Below are 23,238 nucleotides of genomic sequence, written 5' to 3' on the forward strand. Positions count from 1 at the left end.
ACAGGATCAAGAGCCTGAATGGTCTTCCCATCTCTCTAGTTTCATTTAACAGTCGGAAAAAACAATCTTTTCTTATTTTTAAAAAATAAAACATGACAGCTGATGAGTGAGCAGTGTCATTTTCTGGATGTTGACATTCTACGTTTTTTTCTTCAGGAAGGGAGAATTCTGTGAATGTGACTCAAGTAATAAGGGAGAGGATACAGCCTGCAGAAATCCCAATGACCCCTCCCAGACATGCTCCGGTCGAGGAGAATGTTACTGCGGTCTTTGTCACTGTGTACCATCAGAGCGCCATCTGGAACGATTTGAGGGACAATATTGTGAATACAGCAGCCTGTTTTGCCCACGATTTGCTGGCTTTATATGCAATGGTGAGTGGCACTGTGGCCCTTGCTACAAGACAAAAGGGTGGCAGTATAAGAATTATGGGTCACAAAGCAACACGACCAATGGAGGTGGCAGTATGAATTGCACTGGTCAATGTGGTTGTTAGTGTAAGTTGTACTGACCAATTGGGTTGGCAGCATGAGTTGCACTGGTCAATGGGGTTGGCAGGATGGGTTGCATTGGTCAATGGGGTTGGTAGCATGAGTTGCACTGGCCAATGGGGTTGGCAATATGAGTTGCACTGGTCAATGGGGTTGGCAATATGAGTTGCACTGGTCAATGGGGTTGGCAATATGAGTTGCACTGGTCAATGGGGTTGGCAATATGAGTTGCACTGGTCAATGGGGTTGGCAATATGAGTTGCACTGGTCAATGGGGTTGGCAATATGAGTTGCACTGGTCAATGGGGTTGGCAATATGAGTTGCACTGGTCAATGGGGTTGGCAATATGAGTTGCACTGGTCAATGGGGTTGGCAATATGAATGGTACTGGTCAATGGGGTTGGCAATATGAATGGCACTGGTCAATGGGGTTGGCAATATGAGTTGCACTGGTCAATGGGGTTGGCAATGTGAGTTGCACTGGTCAATGGGGTTGGCAATATGAATGGTACTGGTCAATGGAGTTGGCAATATGAATGGTACTGGTCAATGGGGTTGGCAATATGAATGGTACTGGTCAATGGGGTTGGCAATATGAATGGTACTGGTCAATGGGGTTGGCAATATGAGTTGCACTGATCAATGGGGTTGGCAAGATGGGTTATATTGAGCAATGAGGTTGGTAGTATGAATGGTACTGATCAATGGGGTTGGTAATATGAGTTGCCCTGGCCAATAAGGTTTGCAGCATGAATTGTTCTGACCAATGTGTTTGGCAGTATGAGTTACCCTGACCAATAAAGTTGGCAGTAGGATAAAAGAAAATTACTGCGGATGCTGGAATCTGAAACCAAAGAGAAAATGCTGGAAAATTTCAGCAGGTCTGGCAGCATCTGTAGGGAGAGAAAAGAGCTAACGTTTCGAGTCCAGATGACCCTTTGTCAAAGCTATAATACAGAGAAAATGGGAAATATTTATACTGTGGAGTGGGAATGAAAGATGAGTCATAGCCACAGAAACCCAGGGAAACGTGGTGCTAATAGCCACAGAATGCAAGGGGAAAGAGTGTTAATGGTAGTCCTCAGAGAGAACAAAAGGTGTGAAAGGCCAAACAAAGCAGAGAAACTAACATCAGAGGGTAAAGTGTGACAGCTATAGATGTGGGGGGAGGGGAAGGGGAAGAATGGGTCAGGAAAGGTGGATAAGATGACATAAGATGTTGAGACCGGAAGGCTGTAGTGTGCCTAACTGGAAGATGAGATGTTGTTCCTCCAGTTTGTGTTGAGCTTCACTGGAACATTACAGGAGGCCAAGGACAGACATGTGGGCATGGGAGACAGGGTCTTGTGTTAAGAACATAGAACATCCAGTGCAGAAGGAGGCCATTCGGCCCATCGACTCTGCACCAACCCACCTAAGCCCTCACTTCCACACTATCCCCTTAAACCCAATAACCCCTCCTAGTCTTTTTAGTCACTAAGGGCAATTTATCATGGCCAATCCACCTAACCTGCACATCTTTGGACTGTGGGAGGAAACCGGAGCACCCGGAGGAAACCCACGCACACACGAGGAGGATGTGCAGACTCCGCACAGACAGTGACCCAAGCCAGAATCAAACCTGGGACCCTGGAGCTGTGAAGTGATTGTGCTATCCACAATGCTACCGTGCTGCCCCAAACCATGTTTGGTGGTGGCATCACACGGGAGTTGGCGAAAATGGCAGAGGGTTATGCTTTGCATACAGAGGCTGGTGGGGTGAAATGTGAGAATGAGGGGCACTCTATCCCTGTTCTGGAAGAGAGGGGAGGGGGCGAGGGTAGCGGCACGGGAGATGTACAGAGAAAGTGGGAAATATTTATACTGTGGATTGAGAATGAAAGATGTGTCATAGCCACAGAAACCCAGGGAAACGGGGTGCTAATAGCCACTGAAACCACGGGGAAAGAGTACCCAGAGAGAACAAAAGGTGTGAAAGGCCAAACAGCAGAGAAACTAACATCAGAGGGTAAACTGTGACAACTGTAGATGTAGGGTACAGAGAAAGTGGGAAATATTGATACTGTGGAGTGAGAATGAAAAGTTAGCAGTAAGAGTTGCTTCGAGCAATTGAGTTGGCAGTATGAGTTACTCTAACCAGTGGGGTTGGCAGTCAGAATTTCTCTGATGTTGGGACTCTTGTTTTACCTTCTAATAAGAATTGGTAGTCCAGTTGGTCGGAGGTGTCAAAAGTATGACTTCATTGTTAATTACTGACTTGTATACACTTGAATAAGAACTGAATAAAAACTTAGAAACAAAATATCAAACAATACATTTAAAAAGTCAGGCACGTGGCAAGAAGCATAATCACAAAAGAAACACAAACAAAGAGATAGATAATTCAAGGATTCAGGAACAAAGACCTTGATCCACGAGGTCCTACTTTTAAGGGAATCCTGATCCCTGGTTTAACCCCTCATTTATGTTCATTGGCTTCTAATTCTTAGCTGTGACCCGCTGGTTTATTCAAATAATGACTGTTACTTAGACGATCACTTGTTAATCAAACATTGGACATTACTTAAGATTAACTGGTGGCTATCAAAATTAGCTCTTAGGAATAAATCTTAGGAAAAGGACTGGATATGTCTTCTCACACCTGTCATGTATCATAGCTTGGTGGAGACCTAGCTAGAATTTGTTAATTGATTAGACAGAGAACAATACGTTCTCAATGCTGAACACACTGGAATACAATGGTTAATTCATTATATGGGAAAATGACTGAGTTCCCACAGTCAAGACACTTTGAATATTTTGCTTCTTTAGCTACATGCATTCAACTAGCCCCTTTATGAATAAAAGTCTGAATAAAACTATACTCTATCATCTGACCAATGAGTTTGGAAGTCTGAGTCGCTTCGCTCAATGTGGTTTCCTGTATGAGTTGCATTGACCATTTTGGTTGGCAGGAAGGATTGCACTGACCAATTGGGATGGCAATATTAATTACACTGACCAATGGGGATGGCAGTATGAGTTCCTCTGACCAATGGGATTGGCAGTATGAGTTCCTCTGGCCAATTGGGTTGGCAATATTAATTACACTGACCAATGGGGATGGCAGTATGAGTTCCTCTGACCAATTGGGTTGGCAATATGATTTGCTCTAAACAAGCAAAGTGCTGAGTGCTAAATTTGGTGCATTTGAGTGCTATCGTCAGAGTTTGGTGACTGAGGGAGTTAGGTGAGGAGGGAGCAAGGTGCTCCTTTCATTTCATTTCCGCAAAGAGCGAGAAGGGAGCCAGGAGTTTACAGAGTGCAGCTGACTGGGAGCAGAGTCGGAGGGCGGAGGTCCAGTTGGTCCACAGGGCAGCTATATTCTGTAAGGTAAGAGGGGATGGAGGCTTGGGCAGTTGCATGCTCCTCCTGTAGGATGTGGGTGGTGAGGGATACCACCGGTGTCCCCGCTGACTATACCTGCAGGGTGCACCCAACTCCAGCTCCTCAGAGACCGTGTTAGGGAACTGGAGCTGCAGCTGGATGACCTTCGGATCATCCGGGGGGCAGAGGGAGTTATGGAGAGGAGTTACAGGGAGGTAACAACACCCAAGGTACAGGACAAAAGTAGCTGGGTTACAGTCAGGGGAAAGAAAACAAACAGGCAGACAGTGCAGGGATCCCTCGTGGCCATGCCCCTTCAAAACAAGATGCTGTTGAGGGGGATGACCTACCGGGGGAAGGCCCTAGCGGCCAGGTCTCTGGCACTGACTCTGGCTCTGGGGCTCAGAAGGGAAGGGGGGTAGAATAGAAAAGCAATAGTAATAGGAGATTCAATGGTTAGGGGAATAGATAGGAGATTCTGTGGTCGCGAGCGAGACTCCCAGAAGGTATGTTGCCTCCCGGGTGCCAGGGCCAGGGATGTCTCGGATCGTGTCTTCAGGATCCTGAAGGGGGAGGGTGAGCAGCTAGAAGTTGTGGTGCACATTGGTACCAACGACGTAGGTAGGAAAAGGGGTGTGGAGGTAATAAACGAGTTTAGGGAGTTAGGCTGGAAGTTAAAAGCCAGGACAGACAGAGTTGCTATCTCTGGTTTGTTGCCGGTGGCACGTGATAGCGAGGCTAGGAATAGGGAGAGAGTGCAGTTGAACACGTGGCTGCAGGAATGGTGTAGGAGGGAGGGCTTCAGGTATTTGGATAATTGGAGCGCATTCTGGGGAAGGTGGGACCTGTACAAGCCGGACGGGTTGCATCTGAACCAGAGGGGCACCAATATCCTGGGAGGGAGGTTTTCTACTACTCTTCGGGAGGGTTTAAACTAATTTGGCAGGCATGATGTGAAGTTGCCGGCATTGGACTGGGGTGAGCACAGTAAGAAGTCCTACAACACCAGGTTAAAATCCAACAGGTTTGTTTCACCTGAGGAAGGAGCAGTGCTCCGAAAGCTCGTGTTTGAAACAAACCTGGTTACCTCCCTGTAACTGGAGATAGTATAACAGCTGCAGAAAAGCAGTTCGAGGAGGATTTGCCTACTGAGGTAGTATGGGTTGAAGTCAGAAATAGGTTGGGAGTTTTCTAGAGCCCCCCCAATAGCAGCAGAGATGTGGAGGAACAGATTGGGAAACAAATTTTGGAAAGGTGCAGAAGTCACAGGGTAGTAGTCATGGCTGACTTCAACTTCCCAAACATTGAGTGGAAACTCTTTAGATCAAATAGTTTGGATGGGGTGGTGTTTGTGCAGTGTGTCCAGGAAGCTTTTCTAACACAGTATGTAGATTGTCCGACCAGAGTGGAGGCCATATTGGATTTGGTACTTGGTAATGAACCAGGGTAAGTGATAGATTTGTTAGTGGGGGAGCATTTTGGAGATAGTGACTACAATTCTGTGACTTTCACTTTAGTAATGGAGAGGGATAGGTGCGTGCAACAGGGCAAGGTTTACAATTGGGGAAAAGGTAAATACGATGCTGTCAGATAAGAATTGAAGTGCATAAATTGGAAAAAATAGGCTGTCAGGGAAGGACACAATTGAAATGTGGAACTTGTTGAAGGAACAGATACTACGTGTCCTTGATATGTATGTCCCTGTCAGGCAGGGAAGAGATGGTCGAGTGAGGGAACCATGGTTGACAAGAGAGGTTGAATGTCTTGTTAAGAGGAAGAAGGAGACTTATGTAAGACTGAGGAAACAAGGTTCATACAGGGTGCTGGAAGGATACAAACTAGCCAGGAGGGAACTGAAGAAAGAGATTAGGAGAGCTAAGAGAGGGCATGAAAAATCTTTGGCGGGTAGGATCAAGGAAAATCCCAAGGCCTTTTACACTTTTTTTTTAGAATTAGAACAGTACAGCACAGAACAGGCCCTTTGGCCCTCAATGTTGTGCCGAGCAATGATCACCCTACCCAAGCCCACGCATCCACCCTATACCAGTAACCCAACAACCCCCATTAACATTATTTTTTTAGGACACTAAGGGCAATTTAGCCTGGCCAATCCACCTAACCCGCACATCTTTGGACTGTGGGAGGAAACCGGAGCACCCGGAGGAAACCCACGCACACATGGGGAGGACGTGCAGACTCCACACAGACAGTGCCCCAGCCGGGAATCGAACCTGGGACCTGGAACCTGGGACATATGTGAGAAATATGAGAATGACTAGCGGGAGGGTAGGTCCGATCAAGGACAGTAGCGGGAGATTGTGTATTGAGTCTGAAGAGATAGGAGAGGTCTTGAACGAGTACTTTTCTTCAGTATTTATGAATGAGAGAGGCCATATTGTTGGAGAGGACAGCGTGAAGCAGACTGATAAGCTTGAGGAGATATTTGTTAGGAAGGAAGATGTGTTGGGCATTTTGAAAAACTTGAGGACAGACAAGTCCCCGGGCCTGACGGGATATATCCAAGGATTCTACGGGAAGCAAGAAATGAAATTGCAGAGCCTTTGGCAATGAACTTTTCATCCTCACTGTCAGCAGGGGTGGTACCAGGGGATTGGAGAGTGGCGAATGTCGTGCCCCTGTTCAAAAAAGGGAATAGGGATAAGCCTGGGAATTACAGGCCAGTTAGTCTTACTTCGGTGGTCAGCAAAGTAATGGAAAGGGTACTGAGGGATAGGATTTCTGAGCATCTGGAAAGACACTCCTTGATTAGGGATAGTCAGCACGGATTTGTGAGGTAGGTCTTGCCTCACAAGTCTTATTGAATTCTTGGAGGAGGTGACCAAGCATGTGGATGAAGGTAAAGCAGTGGATGTAGTGTACATGGATTTTAGTAAGGCATTTGATAAGGTTCTTCATGGTAGGGATCAGTTCTGGGTCCTCTGCTGTTTGTGATTTTCATTAATGACTTGGATGAGGGAGTTGAAGGGTGGGTCAGTAAATTTGCAGATGATACGAAGATTGGTGGAGTTGTGGATAGTGAGGAGGGCTGTTGTCGGCTGCAAAGAGACATAGATAGGATGCAGAGCTGGGCTGAGAAGTGGCAGATGGAGTTTAACCCTGAAAAGTGTGAGGTTGTCCAATTTGGAAGGACAAATATGAATGCATAATACAGGGTTAACAGTAGGGTTCTTGGCAGTGTGGAGGAGCAGAGAGATCTTGGGGTCTATGTTCATAGATCTTTGAAAGTTGCCACTCAAGTGGATAGAGCTGTGAAGAAGGCCTATGGTGTGCTCGCGTTCATTGCAGAGGGATTGAATTTAAGAGCCGTGAGGTGATGATGCAGCTGTACAAAACCTTGGTAAGGCCACATTTGGAGTATTGTGTGCAGTTCTGGTCGACTCATTTTAGGAAGGATGTGGAAGCTTTGGAAAAGGTGCAAAGGAGATTTACCAGGATGTTCCCTGGAATGGAGAGTAGGTCTTACGAGGAAAGGTTGAGGCCTTGTCTCATTAGAACAGAGAAGGATGAGGGGCGACTTGATAGAGGTTTATAAGATGATCAGGGGAATAGATAGAGTAGACAGTCAGAGACTTTTTCCCCGGGTGGATCAAACGATTACAAGGGGACATAAATTTAAGGTGAATGGTGGAAGATATTGGGGGGATGTCAGATGTAGGTTCTTTCCCCAGAGAGTAGTGGGGGCATGGAATGCACTGCCTGTGGAAGTAGTTGAGTCGGAAACATTAGGGACCTTCATGCGGCTATTGGATAGGTACATAGATTACAGTAGAATGATGGAGTGCAGATTAATTTGTTCTTAAGGGCAGCACGGTAGCATTGTGGATAGCACAACTACTTCACAGCTTCGATTCCAGCTTGGATCACTGTCTGTGCGGAGTCTGCACATCCTCCCCGTGTATGCGTGGGTTTCCTCCGGGTGCTCCGGTTTCCTCCCACGGTCCAAAGATGTGCAGGTTAGGTGGATTGGCCATGATAACTTGCCCTTAGTGTCCAAAATTGCCCTTCGTGTTGGGTGAGGTTACTGGGTTAGGGGATAGGGTGGAGGTGTTGACCTTGGGTAGGGTGCTCTTTCCAAGAGCCGGTGCAGACTCGATGGGCCGAATGGCCTCCTTCTGCACTGTAAATTCGATGATAATCTATGATTAATCTAGGACAAAGGTTCGGCACAACATCGTGGACCGAAGGGCCTGTTCTGTACTGTATTTTTCTATGTTCTATTTTCTATGTTCAAGGGGGACGGCAGTATGAGTTGCTCTGACCAATGGGGATGGCAGAATGAGTTCCTCTGACCAATGGGGTTGGCAATAAAAGTTGGCAGTATGAGTTGCTCTGACCAATGGGGTTGGCAGTAAAAGTTGGCAGTATGAATTGCTCTGACCAATGGGGTTGGCAGTAAAAGTTGGCAGTATGAATTGCTCTGACCAATCTGGAAGACAGTATGAGTTGCTCTGATGAATGGAGATGGCAGTATGAGCTCATCTGTCCGATGACTTTGGCATGCAGGAGTTAAAATGACAAATGAGGTTCGCAGTATGAGTTGATTCAACCAATGTGGTTGGCAGTATGAGTTGCCCTGACCGATGGGAATGGGTGTATGATTTACCTCGACTCATGGGGTTGCCGATAAGAATTGAGCTGACTAATGGGGTTTGCAGTAGGAATGGAGCTGATTAATGGGGTTGGCAGTAGGAATTGAGCTGACTAATGAGATTACCAATAGGAATTGAGCTGACTAATGGGATTACCAATAGGAATTGAGCTGACTAATGGGATTACCAATAGGAATTGAGCTGACTAATGGGGTTGGCAGTAGGAATGGAGCTGATTACTGGGGTTGGCAGTAAGGATTGATCTGGCTAATGGGATTACCAATAGGAATTGATCTGACTAATGGGATTACCAATATGAATTCAGCTGACTAATGGGATTACCAATAGGAATTCAGCTGACTAATGGGGTTGGCAGTAGGAAATGAGCTGATTAATGGGGTTGGCAGTAAGGATTGAGCTGGCTAATGGGATTACCAATAGGAATTGAGCTGACTAATGGGATTACCAATAGGAATTGAGCTGACTAATGGGATTACCAATAGGAATTGAGCTGACTAATTGGATTACCAATAGGAATTGACCTGACTAATGGGATTACCAATAGGAATTGAGCTGACTAATGGGATTATCAATAGGAATTCAGCTGACTAATGGGATTACCAGTAGGAATTGAGCTGACTAATGGGGTTGGCAGTAAGAATTGAGCTGACTAATGGGGTTGGCAGTAAGAATTGAGCTGACTAATGGGGTTGCCAATAGGAATTCAGATGACTAATGGGATTACCAATAAGAATTCAGCTGACTAATGGGATTACCAATAGGAATTCAGCTGACTAATGGGGTTGGCAGTAAGAATTGAGCTGACTAATGGGGTTGCTGGTAGGAATTGAGCTGACTAATGGGGTTGGCAGTAGGAATGGAGCTGATTAATGGGGTTGGCAGTAGGAATTGAGCTGACTAATGAGATTACCAATAGGAATTGAGCTGACTAATGGGATTACCAATAGGAATTGAGCTGACTAATGGGATTACCAATAGGAATTGAGCTGACTAATGGGGTTGGCAGTAGGAATGGAGCTGATTACTGGGGTTGGCAGTAAGGATTGATCTGGCTAATGGGATTACCAATAGGAATTGATCTGACTAATGGGATTACCAATATGAATTCAGCTGACTAATGGGATTACCAATAGGAATTCAGCTGACTAATGGGGTTGGCAGTAGGAAATGAGCTGATTAATGGGGTTGGCAGTAAGGATTGAGCTGGCTAATGGGATTACCAATAGGAATTGAGCTGACTAATGGGATTACCAATAGGAATTGAGCTGACTAATGGGATTACCAATAGGAATTGAACTGACTAATTGGATTACCAATAGGAATTGACCTGACTAATGGGATTACCAATAGGAATTGAGCTGACTAATGGGATTATCAATAGGAATTCAGCTGACTAATGGGATTACCAGTAGGAATTGAGCTGACTAATGGGGTTGGCAGTAAGAATTGAGCTGACTAATGGGGTTGGCAGTAAGAATTGAGCTGACTAATGGGGTTGCCAATAGGAATTCAGATGACTAATGGGATTACCAATAAGAATTCAGGTGACTAATGGGATTACCAATAGGAATTCAGCTGACTAATGGGGTTGGCAGTAAGAATTGAGCTGACTAATGGGGTTGCTGGTAGGAATTGAGCTGACTAATGGGGTTGCCAATAGGAATTGAGCTGACTAATGGGATTACCAATAGGAATTCAGATGACTAATGGGATTGGCAGTAAGGATTGAGCTGACTAATGGGGTTGCCAATAGGAATTGAGCTGACTAATGGGGTTGGCAGTAAGAATTGAGCTGACTAATGGGGTTGCCAATAGGAATTGAGCTGACTAATGGAATTACCAATAGGAATTCAGATGACTAATGGGATTACCAATAGGAATTCAGCTGACTAATGGGATTACCAATAGGAATTCAGCTGACTAATGGGGTTGCTAATAGGTATTGAGCTGACTAAAGGGGTTGGCAGTAGGCATTGAGCTGACTAATGTGGTTGGCAGTCGGGACTGAGCTGACTAATGGGGTTGGCAGTAGGAATGGAGCTGACTAATGGGGTTGGCAGTAGGGATTGAGCTCACTAATGGGGTTGGCAGTAGGGATTGAGCTGACTAATGTGGTTGGCAGTAGGCATTGAGCTGACTAATGGGGTTACCAATAGGTATTGAGCTGACTAATGGGGTTGGCAGTAGGCATTGAGCTGACTAATGGGGTTACCAATAGGTATTGAGCTGACTAATGGGGTTGGCAGTAGGAATTGAGCTGACTAATGGGGTTGGCAGTAGGCATTGAGCTGACTAATGGGGTTACCAATAGGTATTGAGCTGACTAATGTGGTTGGCAGTAGGAATTGAGCTGACTAATGGGGTTGGCAGTAAGAATTGAGCTGACTAATGGGGTTGGCAGTAGGAATTGAGCTGACTAATGGGTTTGGCAGTAAGAATTGAGCTGACTAATGGGGTTGGCAGTAAGAGTTCCAATCAGTGATAGTGTTGGCAGTTGGAGTTGCACTGTCCAATGGGTTGTCAGCTTGAGCTGCATTGGCTAGTGAGATTGGCAGTATAAGTTTCTCTGACCAATGGGCTTGGCAATATGAGGTTCTCTGACCAATGGGCTTGGCAATATGAGGTTCTCTGACCAATGGGCTTGGCAATATGAATTTCTCTGACCAATGGGCTTGGCAATATGAGTTTCTCTGACCAATGGGCTTGGCAATATGAGGTTCTCTGACCAATGGGCTTGGCAATATGAGGTTCTCTGACCAATGGGCTTGGCAATATGAATTTCTCTGACCAATGGGCTTGGCAATATGAGGTTCTCTGACCAAAGGGCTTGGCAATATGAGGTTCTCTGACCAATGGGCTTGGCAATATGAGGTTCTCTGACCAATGGGCTTGGCAATATGAGGTTCTCTGACCAATTGGCTTGGCAATATGAGGTTCTCTGACCAATGGGCTTAGCAATATGAGGTTCTCTGACCAATGGGCTTGGCAATATGAGGTTCTCTGACCAATGGGCTTGGCAATATGAATTTCTCTGACCAATGGGCTTGGCAATATGAGTTTCTCTGACCAATGGGCTTGGCAATATGAGGTTCTCTGACCAATGGGCTTGGCAATATGAGGTTCTCTGACCAATGGGCTTGGCAATATGAATTTCTCTGACCAATGGGCTTGGCAATATGAGGTTCTCTGACCAAAGGGCTTGGCAATATGAGGTTCTCTGACCAATGGGCTTGGCAATATGAGGTTCTCTGACCAATGGGCTTGGCAATATGAGGTTCTCTGACCAATTGGCTTGGCAATATGAGGTTCTCTGACCAATGGGCTTAGCAATATGAATTTCTCTGACCAATGGGCTTGGCAATATGAGATTCTCTGACCAATGGGCTTGGCAATATGAGGTTCTCTGACCAATGGGCTTGGCAATATGAATTTCTCTGACCAATGGGCTTGGCAATATGAGTTTCTCTGACCAATGGGCTTGGCAATATGAGATTCTCTGACCAATGGGCTTGGCAATATGAGGTTCTCTGACCAATGGGCTTGGCAATATGAATTTCTCTGACCAATGGGCTTGGCAATATGAGTTTCTTTGACTAAATCGGTTGGCAGTGTGAGTTGTACTGGTTTGACCGGCTCTCCATTATTGAGGTCTGGCAAATTGACTTTTGTGCCTGAGTTAAAATTTTGTGTTTGATTCAGTTTCTGTTATGGTTTTTCCATAGGTCACGGTGAATGTTTTCAGGAAAAGTGTGGCTGTGAGGAAGGATGGAAAGGCGACTCGTGTGAGTGTCCTATCAGCAATGCCACCTGTATTGATGCCAATGGGGTAAGACTAGGATTACATTACATCACCGCCGACACATTTGGGCAATAGTTGGAGACGGGTGATGGTGACGACATCACCCATCTCCAATCCCACTTGTGTCCTTTTGAAAAGAGCATGTAAAACAAGACACTGATTAACCATTCTTTGTCATATTGTCAAAATTCTACACAGCCCTTTTTCCGATTTAATCCATGGATTTTCTTTTGTTCGTGGGACGCGAGCGTCACAGGTTGTGCCAGCATTTATTGCCCACCCCTAATTGCCCCTTGACGGGTCAGTTAAGAGTCAACCACATTGCTGTGGGTCTGGAGTCACATGTCAGTAGATTTCCTTCCCGAAAGTATATTAGTGAACCAGATGGGTTTTTATGACAATCGCTTCATGGTAATCATTAGACTTTTAGTTCCAGATTTTTATTGAATTCAAATGTCACCATCTGCAGTGGTGGGATTCCAACCCGGGTCCCAGAGCATTTCTCGGGTTTCGAGTTTACTCGTCTATTATGCCACCGTCTCCCCATACAATGTGCGATTTTCACCAAATGATAACCAGGAGTTAAATGGTTCAATTCTGAAGCATTAAGGTAAATTGGGAAAAAATATTTTGGCTGGTGGAAGAATCCAGGGCAAGGGGATACAACCTTAATATAATAACCTTAACAACCGGCGGGCACGATAGCATCATTTAAGAGGCATCTAGACAGGTATATGAACGGGCGGGAACAGGGGAAGTAGACCTTGGAAAATAGGAGACAGGTTTAGATAAAGGACCTGGATCGGCGCAGGCTGGGAGGGCCGAAGGGCCTGTTACTGTGCTATAATTTTCTTTGTTCTTTGTTCTTTGTTATTGAGTGAAATTATGGATTTATCTCTGTGAACAGACTATGGATGTTGGGGTCAATTTTAAAAACTGAGATCTGTCAATTTTTGTTACATAAGAATATCAATAGGTGTAAATAAATGGTAGGTAGACGGAGTTGAGATTCAAAAGCAACCATAGTGAAGTAGACTCAAGGGGCTGAATGGCCTACTTCTGTTGCAACAGGTGGTGCCAGACTCAATGCAGTTCAGGAATCTTTAGGAATTAATAAGAGGATTTATAATAAGAATTTATAGAATGATGTGTGCTGAAATGACCAGCCTTCATTTGTTACATTGCAGGATAACCATACAGAATGTATCCTTGCTTTCTGGCAGGTGATAGTTGTGTTACAGCTCCCCCTATTGTCACATAAAAAATTGTTCAAAACTCAAAGTTCTTCAGGGGTTCTGCCAGGGCTTTCTCTGGCATTTCCTGGTTGCCTTATTTGAAGAGAAACATTCCTCTCAACTCACCCACCCAGGGAAAAGAAGTGCTGGGAGGAATTAGATAGAATTTACAGTGCAGAAGGAGGCCATTCGGCCCATCGAGTCTGCACCGGCTCTTGGAAAGAGCACCCTATCCAAACCCACACCTCCACCCTATCCCCATAACCCAGTAACCCCACCCAACACTAAGGGCAATTTTGGACACTAAGGGCAATTTATCAGGGCCAATCCACCTAACCTACACATCTTTGGATTGTGGGAGGAAACCGGAGCACCCGGAGGAAACCCATGCACACATGGGGAGAATGTGCAGACTCCGCGGACACAGTCAGTGACCAAGCCGGAATCGAACCTGGGACCCTGGAGGAATTGAGTGCAAGGATTTTCTGTAAGCTCGAATTTCCAGGTATTCACCTCAATTTTCCCGATTACAGGGACTCTGTAATGGTAGAGGCAGCTGCGTATGTGGAAGATGTGAGTGCGATCCAACTGATGGGAGTATTGATCCAGCCTGTGGCCCCCTCGGATATGCGGTAAGTGACGTGTAAACATTTTTGTCTTTCATGACTACAGTACATCCCAAAGTTCTTGACAGCCAATGGATTGGATTGGATTGAATTTGTTTATTGTCACGTGTACCGAGATACAGTGAAACGTATTGTCTGCATCCAGTCTCGACAGATCATTCCATACATGAAAAAATTGCATAGGGCAAACATAAATACACAATGTAAATACATATTCAGAGGCATCGGGTGAAGCATACGGAGTGTAGTACTACTCAGTAGAGAAGATGTGTGAACAGATCAGTTCAGTCCATAAGAGGGTCATTTAGGAATCTGGTAACAGCGGGGAAGAAGCTGTTTTTGAATCTGTTAGTGATCACAGACTTTTGTATCTCGTCCCCGATGGAAGAAGTTAGAAGAGTGAGTAAGCCGGGTGGGAGGGATCTTTGATTATGCTGCCCGCTTTCCCCAGGCAGCGGGAGGTGTAGATGGAGTCAACAGATGGCAGGCAGGTTTGTGTGATCGAGTGGGCTGAGTTCACGATTCTCTATAGTTTCTTATGGTGTTGGGCCGAGCAGTTGCCATACCAGGCTGTGATGCAGCCAGATAGGATGCTTTCTATGGTGCATCTATAAAGGTTGTTAAGAGTCAATATGGACATGTCAAATTTCCTTAGTTTCCTGAGAAAGTATAGACTCTGATGTGCTTTCTTGGTGGTAGCATCGACATGGGTGGACCAGGATAGATTGTTGGTGATGTGCACAAAGATCTGTAGAGGGACAGATAGTATTGAGGAAGCAGGCAGGCTGCAGAAGGACTTGGACAAGCTAGGAGAGTGGGCAATGCAGTCGCAGATGGAATACAATGTGGAAAAGTGTGATGTTATGCACTTTGGAAGGAGAAATGGAGGCATAGACTATTTTCTAAATGGGGAGTTGCTTAGGAAATCAGAAGCACAAAGGGTGTCCTTGTTCATAATTCTCTTACGGTTAACCTGCAGGCAAATGTTAGCGTTCGTGTTGAGAGGGCTAGAATACAAGACCAGGGATGTACTTCTGAGGTTCTGGTCAGACCCATTTGGAATATTGTGAGAAGTTTTGGGCCCCGTATCGAAGGAAGGATGTGCTAGCCTTGGAAAGGGTCCAGAAGAGGTTCACAGGAATGATCCCTGGCATGAAGAGCTTGTCAAAAGAGAACAGTTGAGGACTCTGGATCTGTACTCGTTGGAGTTTAGAGGACGAGGGGGGATCTTATTGGAACTTACAGGATACTGCGAGGCCTGGATAGAGTGGATGTGGAGAGGATGAGGAGGAATTTCTTCAGCCAGAGGGTGGTGAGTCTGTGGAATTCTTTGCCATAGAAGGTTGTGAAGGCCAAATCACTGAGTGTCTTTAAGACAGAGAAAGATAGGTTCTTGATCAATAAGGGGATCGGGGTTATGGGGAGAAGGCAAGAGAATGGGGATGAGAAAAATATCAGCCAGGATTGAATGAAAGAGCAGACTCGATGGGCCGAGTGGCCTAATTCTGCTCCTATGTCTTATGGTCTTATTATGATCGATGTCAAGGCCTCCAGACGATAGTCGTTGAGGCACGTTGCCTGGTTCTTCTTTGGCACCAAAACAACAATGAAGTTGTTTTAAAGTGTAGTTACTGACAAATAGGATGCCAGGAAGACTCCCTCCTCTTCTCTGAATAGTGCGATGGGATCTCTTCCATTCAGCTGAGAAAGCAGCAGGTTTGAGATCTTATCTGAAATACAGACACCATGGGGTTTCCACTGAACAACTTCTTAGATATTTAGGTACAAGTCTGTCTAACAGAAGCTGGTCCTTTCTCCTTCTCTTGCAGCTAGGACTGTGTGAGAACATTCGTACCTGTGTCCAATGCCAGGCCTGGAATACTGGGGAAAAGAAGGGAAAGAATTGTAATAAGTGCTCAAATACATTCGAGTTTGTGAAGGAACTGAAAGCAGGTCAGTCAAAGCAATCCTGAAAATATTGGAAAGCACATTTGCCTGTAGACATTGCCTCTTGAACCCATCTGTCCCAGATGTCCTTCAATATTCTACTACATCATCACCTTTAATTTGAGGAAATTCTCTCGAATGTCTTTCCAACTCATAGCATCCTCATTTTTTAAAACATGCTCCTTGGATTTAAAACTGTCATCTCAGTGGACGATATTGCTCCAAAGGTTTTGCCATTTCTCATTTGTAATGTTCAATTCAACTACATTCTAAAGTGCTTCACAGATACTGTGATGTGTGCTCAATGTTGCCATATACGAAAAAGATGCTGCCAAATTTGCACACAGCACAATCCCACAAACACTGATTCAGATGATTGACTAAAGACTCTACATTTAGAGGGATGAATGATGCCAAGAGGGTGTTGTGTTATGCTGCTTCGGATAACACAGGCTGCTACTTGATGCAGTCTTAACTAAAGGATGCTCCAGACTCTGAAATGAGTTCAACGAGTTTATTGAACTATTAACACAGTTCTCAAATGAGTTCGACTCTCTGCTAATCTAACTGTAGTAACTCAGTCTTACTGTACCAGCTTGCTCTAAGCCACGTGCTGGGGTGTGATGCTGCTGATCAACCCTGTCTAACTCTCTAGATGCCTGTCTGTGGAAAGTTTATGTCATGCCCCCTTGTGATGATGCCACCTCTGAGTGCCCTGACTGCTTATTGGTTGTGTCCTATTCTAAGTGTTCATTGGTTGCATGTTTGCATATCATGACAGATGTCAAAGGAACCTTTCCTTCCCATATTGCCATGGAACCTTTGGCATTCACCTGAGAGGGCAGATGGAGTGTTGATTTAAAATCTCAACCAGAAAGGGCAGCACGGTAGCATGGAGGGCAGCACGGTAGCATGGAGGGCAGCACGGTAGCATAGAGGGCAGCATGGTGGTTAGCATAAATGCTTCACAGCTCCAGGGTCCCAGGTTCGGTTCCCGGCTGGGTCACTGTGCGGAGTCTGCATGTCCTCCCCGTGTGTGCGTGGGTTTCCTCCGGGTGCTCCGATTTCCTCCCACAGTCCAAAGATGTGCGGGTTAGGTGGATTGGCCATGCTAAATTGCCCGTAGTGTCCTAAAAAAAAGTAAGGTTAAGGGGGGGTTGTTTGGGTTACGGGTATAGGGTGGATACGTGGGTTTGAGTAGGGTGATCATTGCTCGGCACAACATCGAGGGCCGAAGGGCCTGTTCTGTGCTGTACTGTTCTATAAAAGTCCGACAGTGTAATATTCCCTTGATACTGCAGTAGAGCATTGGCTTAGATTGCAGACTCAAGTCTCTGGGATGGGGCTTGAATGTATAAACTGCTAGGTGCACGTCCTGCCAAATGAGGCACTCCAACATTTAAAAAGAGTCTTATTTTGTCACTACAGCAGAGGTGGTGACAGAGCGCTGTGAATTCCGTGATGAGGAAGATGATTGCACGTTTTATTACACGGTGGAAAAAGCCCCAAATAGCAATGAAACTCATGTACAGGTGCGAAAAAAGAAAGGTACGTAAGAAATAAAACTGTAATTTTGACATTTGTTTATTGACTCGGATAAATTGAGAATAAGGACAAGGTTCTGAATTACTTGAGACACTATGCATGGGATTCTCCAGTCCCCCAGTCCCGTGTTTCCTGGCTGCATGCTGTTCCCTGGCAGCGGGATTCTAACTTCCCGCTGCTTGTCAATGGGATTTCCAATTGAACCACCCCAGTGGAGTGCACTGCCAGCAGGAAAAGGGAATTGCAACGGCCGGAGAATTTCGGCATATGTGTGGTGACTGTATCAGCCTGGGAGAAACAGGTGATTTCCAAAGCTCTTCGCTGGGGATTCCCTCACCTCGTGTATGGATGATTTGTACACTCGCTGATAGAGATCGAATGCTTTGATTAGTCAGCAACTCCATTACCACTCTAATACATGACCACCAGGATGGACATAGATGAGCTTGTTTAATCTTGATCTAGTCTTGCCAAACAATCCGTACGATTTGATGAAAAGATGCAGGAAGAAGAACCGGCCATTTTTCATCAAACCATCAGGTTTCCTGGCAACAAAGGAAACAATCTGCCTATCATATCTGTGCTCGTACTCCGTGAGATTCATCCAGTCCCTTCCCACCACAATCCTCAACCCATTTTCACCAGATCCCTCAGTCCAGGGACTCCCAAACTTTTACAGCTGCGGAATCCCTCTAACTACCCAGGAGTACTGTCAGAAACCCCAGGGAAACATTGCATTGTGTTGAAGAATTGAACCACAAAAAATGTATTATTTTGTGCAATTGGTACAAAAATACTAAAGCAAAATTATAAAAGACTTTTCTATTTCTTAAATGTATACATTTATTATAATTAAAAAGATCTCATTCAACAAATACTTATGATGTAAAGATGCCGGCGTTGGACTGGGGTGGGCACAATTAAAATCCAACAGGTTTATTTGAAATCACAAGTTTTTGGAGCGCTGCTCCTTCATCACCTGCTCACAAATTTGTTTAACATTGGCAGTGCTGTTGGAGAGTTGGATTCACATTCACACTCTTGTCCACTCACACTCTTACATGCTCATCTCTTTCCACCTCACTCCATGGCTGATTCCTCTCTCATCCCGTGACCACTTCCACTCCAACCCCATGGCCTACCTCGCGTCATTTTCTGCTCTCTTCCTAACTCTCGCATTTGCCCCGGCCTGGACCTTTGAGGACTCATTTCCCACTGTTTCCAACTTGTCAAGAGGCTGGCTTCTCACTGCATTGGCTGCTCACAGGATCATTAGTGAGTCTATCAGCAACCAATGCAGGGAGAAACCAGACACTGATTGGACAAACAGCTTCATAGCATTTTTCAAATTTTATACCTGGCCTAGCGTGGAACCCCAAGATGTCTCCATAGAAAACCCAGAGTTCTGCGGAACCTAGTTTGAGAAACCTTACCTCAGCCCACTCTCTCTAGAAATCTATAATTCTTCCCTGACCTATTGTGTACTCTTCCCCATCCTCTGTGTCTAGACTTATAACTGAGTTCCTCACTGGGTGAAAGAATACTCCCATTTTCCTATAGAAACACAGAAAATAGGAGCTGGTTTATGTCATTCAGCCCTTTGAGCTTGCGCCACCATTCTATATGATGATGGTTGATCCTTTATCTCAATGCCATATTCCCGCACTCTCCCCATGCCCCTTGACGACTCCAGAGCCTGGAAATCTAACTATTTCCTACTTAAATATATTCAGTGTATTGGCTTCCATGGCCTTCCCTGTTGAGACTTCCACAGGTTCACCACCCTCTGAATGAAGAGATTTCTCCTCATCTCAATCCTAAATGGCCTTCTCTGTATCCTGCGATTGTGACCCCTCATTCTAGAACTCCCAGCCATAGGAAACAAAATCCCTGTATCCAGTCTGTCCCGCCTTGTCAGAATTTTAGCTGTTTCAATTAGATCCCCTCTCATTCCACAAAGTTCCAGTGAATACAGGCTTAGTCAACCCAATCTCTCTTCCGACAGCATCTCAGCCTGATGAACCTTCACTACATGCCCTCTATTGCAAGTATATTGTTTCTTGGATAAGGAGACAAAACCAGCAGACAGTACTCCAGGTGCTGTCCCGTCACGGCCCTGTACAGCTGCAGCAAGACATCCCTGCTCCTGCACTCAAGTCCTCTTGCAATGAAGGCCAACATCCCTTTTCTCTTCCGAACTGCTTGCTGTACCAGCATGCTTGCTACCAGTGACCGGTGTACAGAGATAGCCAGGTGTCTTTGTACGTCAACATTTCCCCATCTATAAGCATTTAAGTAATATTCTGCCTTTCTGTTTTTCTCTCTAAAGTGGATAACTCCACACTTACCACCTTATACTGCTTCGGTCATGGGTACATGAGAGAGGTTTTTGATGTATATTTGGGCTTGTATTGATACATGTCCCTACCAAATCTCTTATAATTGATTCATTCAGGGAATGTCAGCATCGCTGGGAAATTCAGCATTTATTGCTGATCCCTAACTGCCCTTAAGAGGTAGCTATGAGCTGCCTTCTTGAACCGCTGCAGTCCCTGTGGTGTAGGTGCACCCAGAGAGGGCGTTCCATGATTTCGACTCAGCGAAAGTGAAGGAATGACGATACATTTCCAAGTCAGAATAGTGAGTGACTTGGAGGGGAACTTGCAGTTGATGGAGTTCCCATGTGTCTGCTGCCCTTGTCCTTCTAGATGAAAATCGCTTATTGTCACGAGTAGGCTTCAATGAAGTTACTGTGAAAAGCCCCTAGTCGCCACATTCCGGCGCCTGTCCGGGGAGGCTGTTACAGGAATCGAACCGTGCTGCTGGCCTGCTTTAAAAGCCAGCGATTTAGCTCAGTGAGCTAAACCAGCCCAGTGAAGGTTGCAGCTTTGGGAGGTGTTGTCCATGAGGATGGGGATGAGGGGTGGGGATTGGGGGGGAGGGGGGGAGTGTGGATTTTCCCTCATGTCTGGTTTGATGATTTTATTCTCCTCCTCTAGACTGTCCCCCAGGAGGCTTCCTCTGGCTTATTCCATTGATTATATTCCTGATGCTGTTGTTCGGTCTCCTATTGTTACTCTGTTGGAAATACTGTGCCTGCTTTCGGGTGAGTGACTATCCCCCAGTGGGGTTTTCATACAAAGAGACGTCTGAGATTTTGGTTATAAACTCTACTGACCTAGCTTATTATGGGCCAGCTACCATTGGGTGCTTGAATGAAATTCTGACAGTCTCCATATTGGTGCCACATACACATACATAGAAAATAGAATCCGGAGGAGGCCATTTGGCCCTTCGACCCTGCTCCACCATTCATTATGATCATTGATGATCATCAACTTCAAAACCCTGATCCTGCCTTCCCCCATATCCCTTGGTCCCTTTAGCCCCACATATTTGGATACATCACGTATCTGGTTGACCAGCATTTCAGAAGAATTTACTCTCACTTGGAATCGTGTCAGATGAGGTGGAATGGGGACAACCTACTTCTGGAGATGTAGTTACCAATTGGCCTTGATCATGAATTGTTGCATTGGCGATTGGGCCTTTGAATTAGGTTTGTACCTCGTGTCAAATTGAGTTGGTTAAGGGAGCTCTTGGTTTGTGAATTGGGCTTCAGAGTTGAGGGTTGGTTATAAGGTGGAGCTGGTTTCTGTCTCGGAGAGCAGATTGGGATTGTCCCAGACCTGTTTGTTTATTTAAATTCCCAACATAAATTGTTTTCTTTTTAAAAAATCGTTACAAAGTTTAAAGAGTTGTGAGCAAGAGTCCAAATGATTAAAGTCTGTGGGGCTAACGTTGACTCTCTATATTCCCAGGCTTGCTGTGCCAGGCTGCCGTGCTGTGCAATGCTGCCATGCTGTGCTGCAGGTAATCTCAATCTTGTGAATTTGAGTTCTCAAATCAATCAGGAATATTGAATTAGGCGCAAATCAGGTGCTAAAGAGTTCAATATACGGCATGATTGGATGCTGCAAAGGCTATGGGTGCTGGCAATATTCCAGCCATTGTGCTGAAGACTTGTGCTCCAGAACTTGCCACATCCCTAGCCAAGCTGTTCCAGTACAGCTACAACACTGGCATTTACCCGGCAATGTGGAACATTTCCCAGATATGTTCTGTACACAAGAAACAGGGCAAATCGAAACCAGTCTACTCTCCATTATCAGCAAAGTGATGGAAGGAGTCATCAACAGTGCTATAAAGCAGCACTTACTCAGCGATAACCTGCTCACAGGCGCACAGTTTGGGTTCCGTCAGGGTCACTCAACTCCTGACCTCATTATAGCCTAGGTTCAAACATAGACAAAAGAGCTGAATGTGAGAGGTGAGATGAGAGTGACTGCCCTTGACATCAAGGCCGAGTATGGCATCAAGGAGCCCTAGCTAAACTGGAGTCAATGGGAATCAGAGGAAAACTCTCCGCTGGTTTGACTCATACCTGGCACAAAGGAAGATGGTTGGGGTGGTTGGAGGTCAATCATCTCAGCTCTAGGACATCACTACAGGAGTTCCTCAAGGTAATGTCCTAGGCCCAATCATCTTCAGCTGCTTCATCAATGACCTGCCTTCCAGCTAAGGTCAGAAGTGGGGATGTTTGTGGATGACTGCACAATGTTCTGCACCATTCGCGACTCCTCAGATAATGAATCAGTCCATGTCCAAATACAGCAAGACCTGGACAATATCCAGGCTCAGGCTCACAAGTGCCAAGTTTCATTCACGCCACACAAGTGCCAGGCAATGACAATCTCCTATAAGAAAGGATCGAGCCACTGCCCCTTGACGTTCAATGGCATGGCCACCTCTGAATCCCCCACAATTAACATCCTGCTGGTTACCATTGATCAGAAACTGAACTGGACTAGCCACATTAACACTGTGGTTACCAGGGCAGGTCAAAGACTAGGTGAGTTACAGCGAGTAACTCACCTCCTGACCTCCCCAAAGCCTGTCCACCACTTACAAGGTACAAGTCAGCAGCTTGTGAATGGAATACTCTCCATTTGCTTGCAACTCCAACAACACTCAAGAAGCTCAACGCTGGGCAGCATGGTGGTGCAGTGGTTAGCACTGCAGCCTCACAACGCTGAGGTCCCAGGATCAATCCCGGCTCTGGGTCACTATCCATATGGAGTTTGCACATTCTCCCCGTGTTTGCGTGGGTTTCGCCCCCACAAGCCAAAGATGTGCAGGGTAGGTGGATTGGCCACGCTAAATTGCCCCTTAATTGGAAAAAATGAATTGGGTACTCTAAATTTTTTTTAAAAGCTCAACGCTATCCAGGATAAAGCAGCCCGCTTGATTCCTCCTCCTTCCACAAACATTCAAACCTTCCAACACCGATGAACAGTGGCAGCTGCACTGCAGTAACTCACCAACGTTCACCAACGTTCCTTAGGCAGCACCTTCCACTACCATCTAGAAGGACAAGAGAAGCAGATACCTGGGAACCCCACCACCTGGAGGTTCTCCTCCAAGTCACTCACCCCCTGATTTGGAAATAAATTGCCGTTCCTTCACTGTCGCTGGGGCCAACATACTGGAACTCCCTCCCTAACAGCATAGAGGGTGTACCTACTCCTCAAGGACTG

At 45.7% G+C, this 23,238-nt stretch overlaps 1 protein-coding gene across 3 annotated transcripts in view; it reads left to right on the top strand.

The window, feature by feature from the left end:
• Nucleotides 1-23,238, top strand: part of itgb4 (integrin, beta 4) — a 311,978-nt gene that overhangs the window by 139,098 nt on the left and 149,642 nt on the right. For 2 of the 3 annotated variants that reach the window (XM_038777234.1, XM_038777236.1), the window contains exons 13-19: nucleotides 157-374; nucleotides 12,212-12,315; nucleotides 14,057-14,155; nucleotides 15,979-16,102; nucleotides 17,525-17,644; nucleotides 20,641-20,747; nucleotides 21,463-21,514. In XM_038777234.1, the coding sequence (XP_038633162.1) occupies nucleotides 157-374; nucleotides 12,212-12,315; nucleotides 14,057-14,155; nucleotides 15,979-16,102; nucleotides 17,525-17,644; nucleotides 20,641-20,747; nucleotides 21,463-21,514 (824 nt within the window). The remainder of the gene's footprint in view (nucleotides 1-156; nucleotides 375-12,211; nucleotides 12,316-14,056; nucleotides 14,156-15,978; nucleotides 16,103-17,524; nucleotides 17,645-20,640; nucleotides 20,748-21,462; nucleotides 21,515-23,238) is intronic. The other variant, XM_038777235.1, reaches the window with a different exon arrangement.

The sequence above is a fragment of the Scyliorhinus canicula genome, chromosome 18 (genome assembly GCF_902713615.1).
Source record: "Scyliorhinus canicula chromosome 18, sScyCan1.1, whole genome shotgun sequence".
NCBI lineage: Eukaryota > Metazoa > Chordata > Chondrichthyes > Carcharhiniformes > Scyliorhinidae > Scyliorhinus > Scyliorhinus canicula.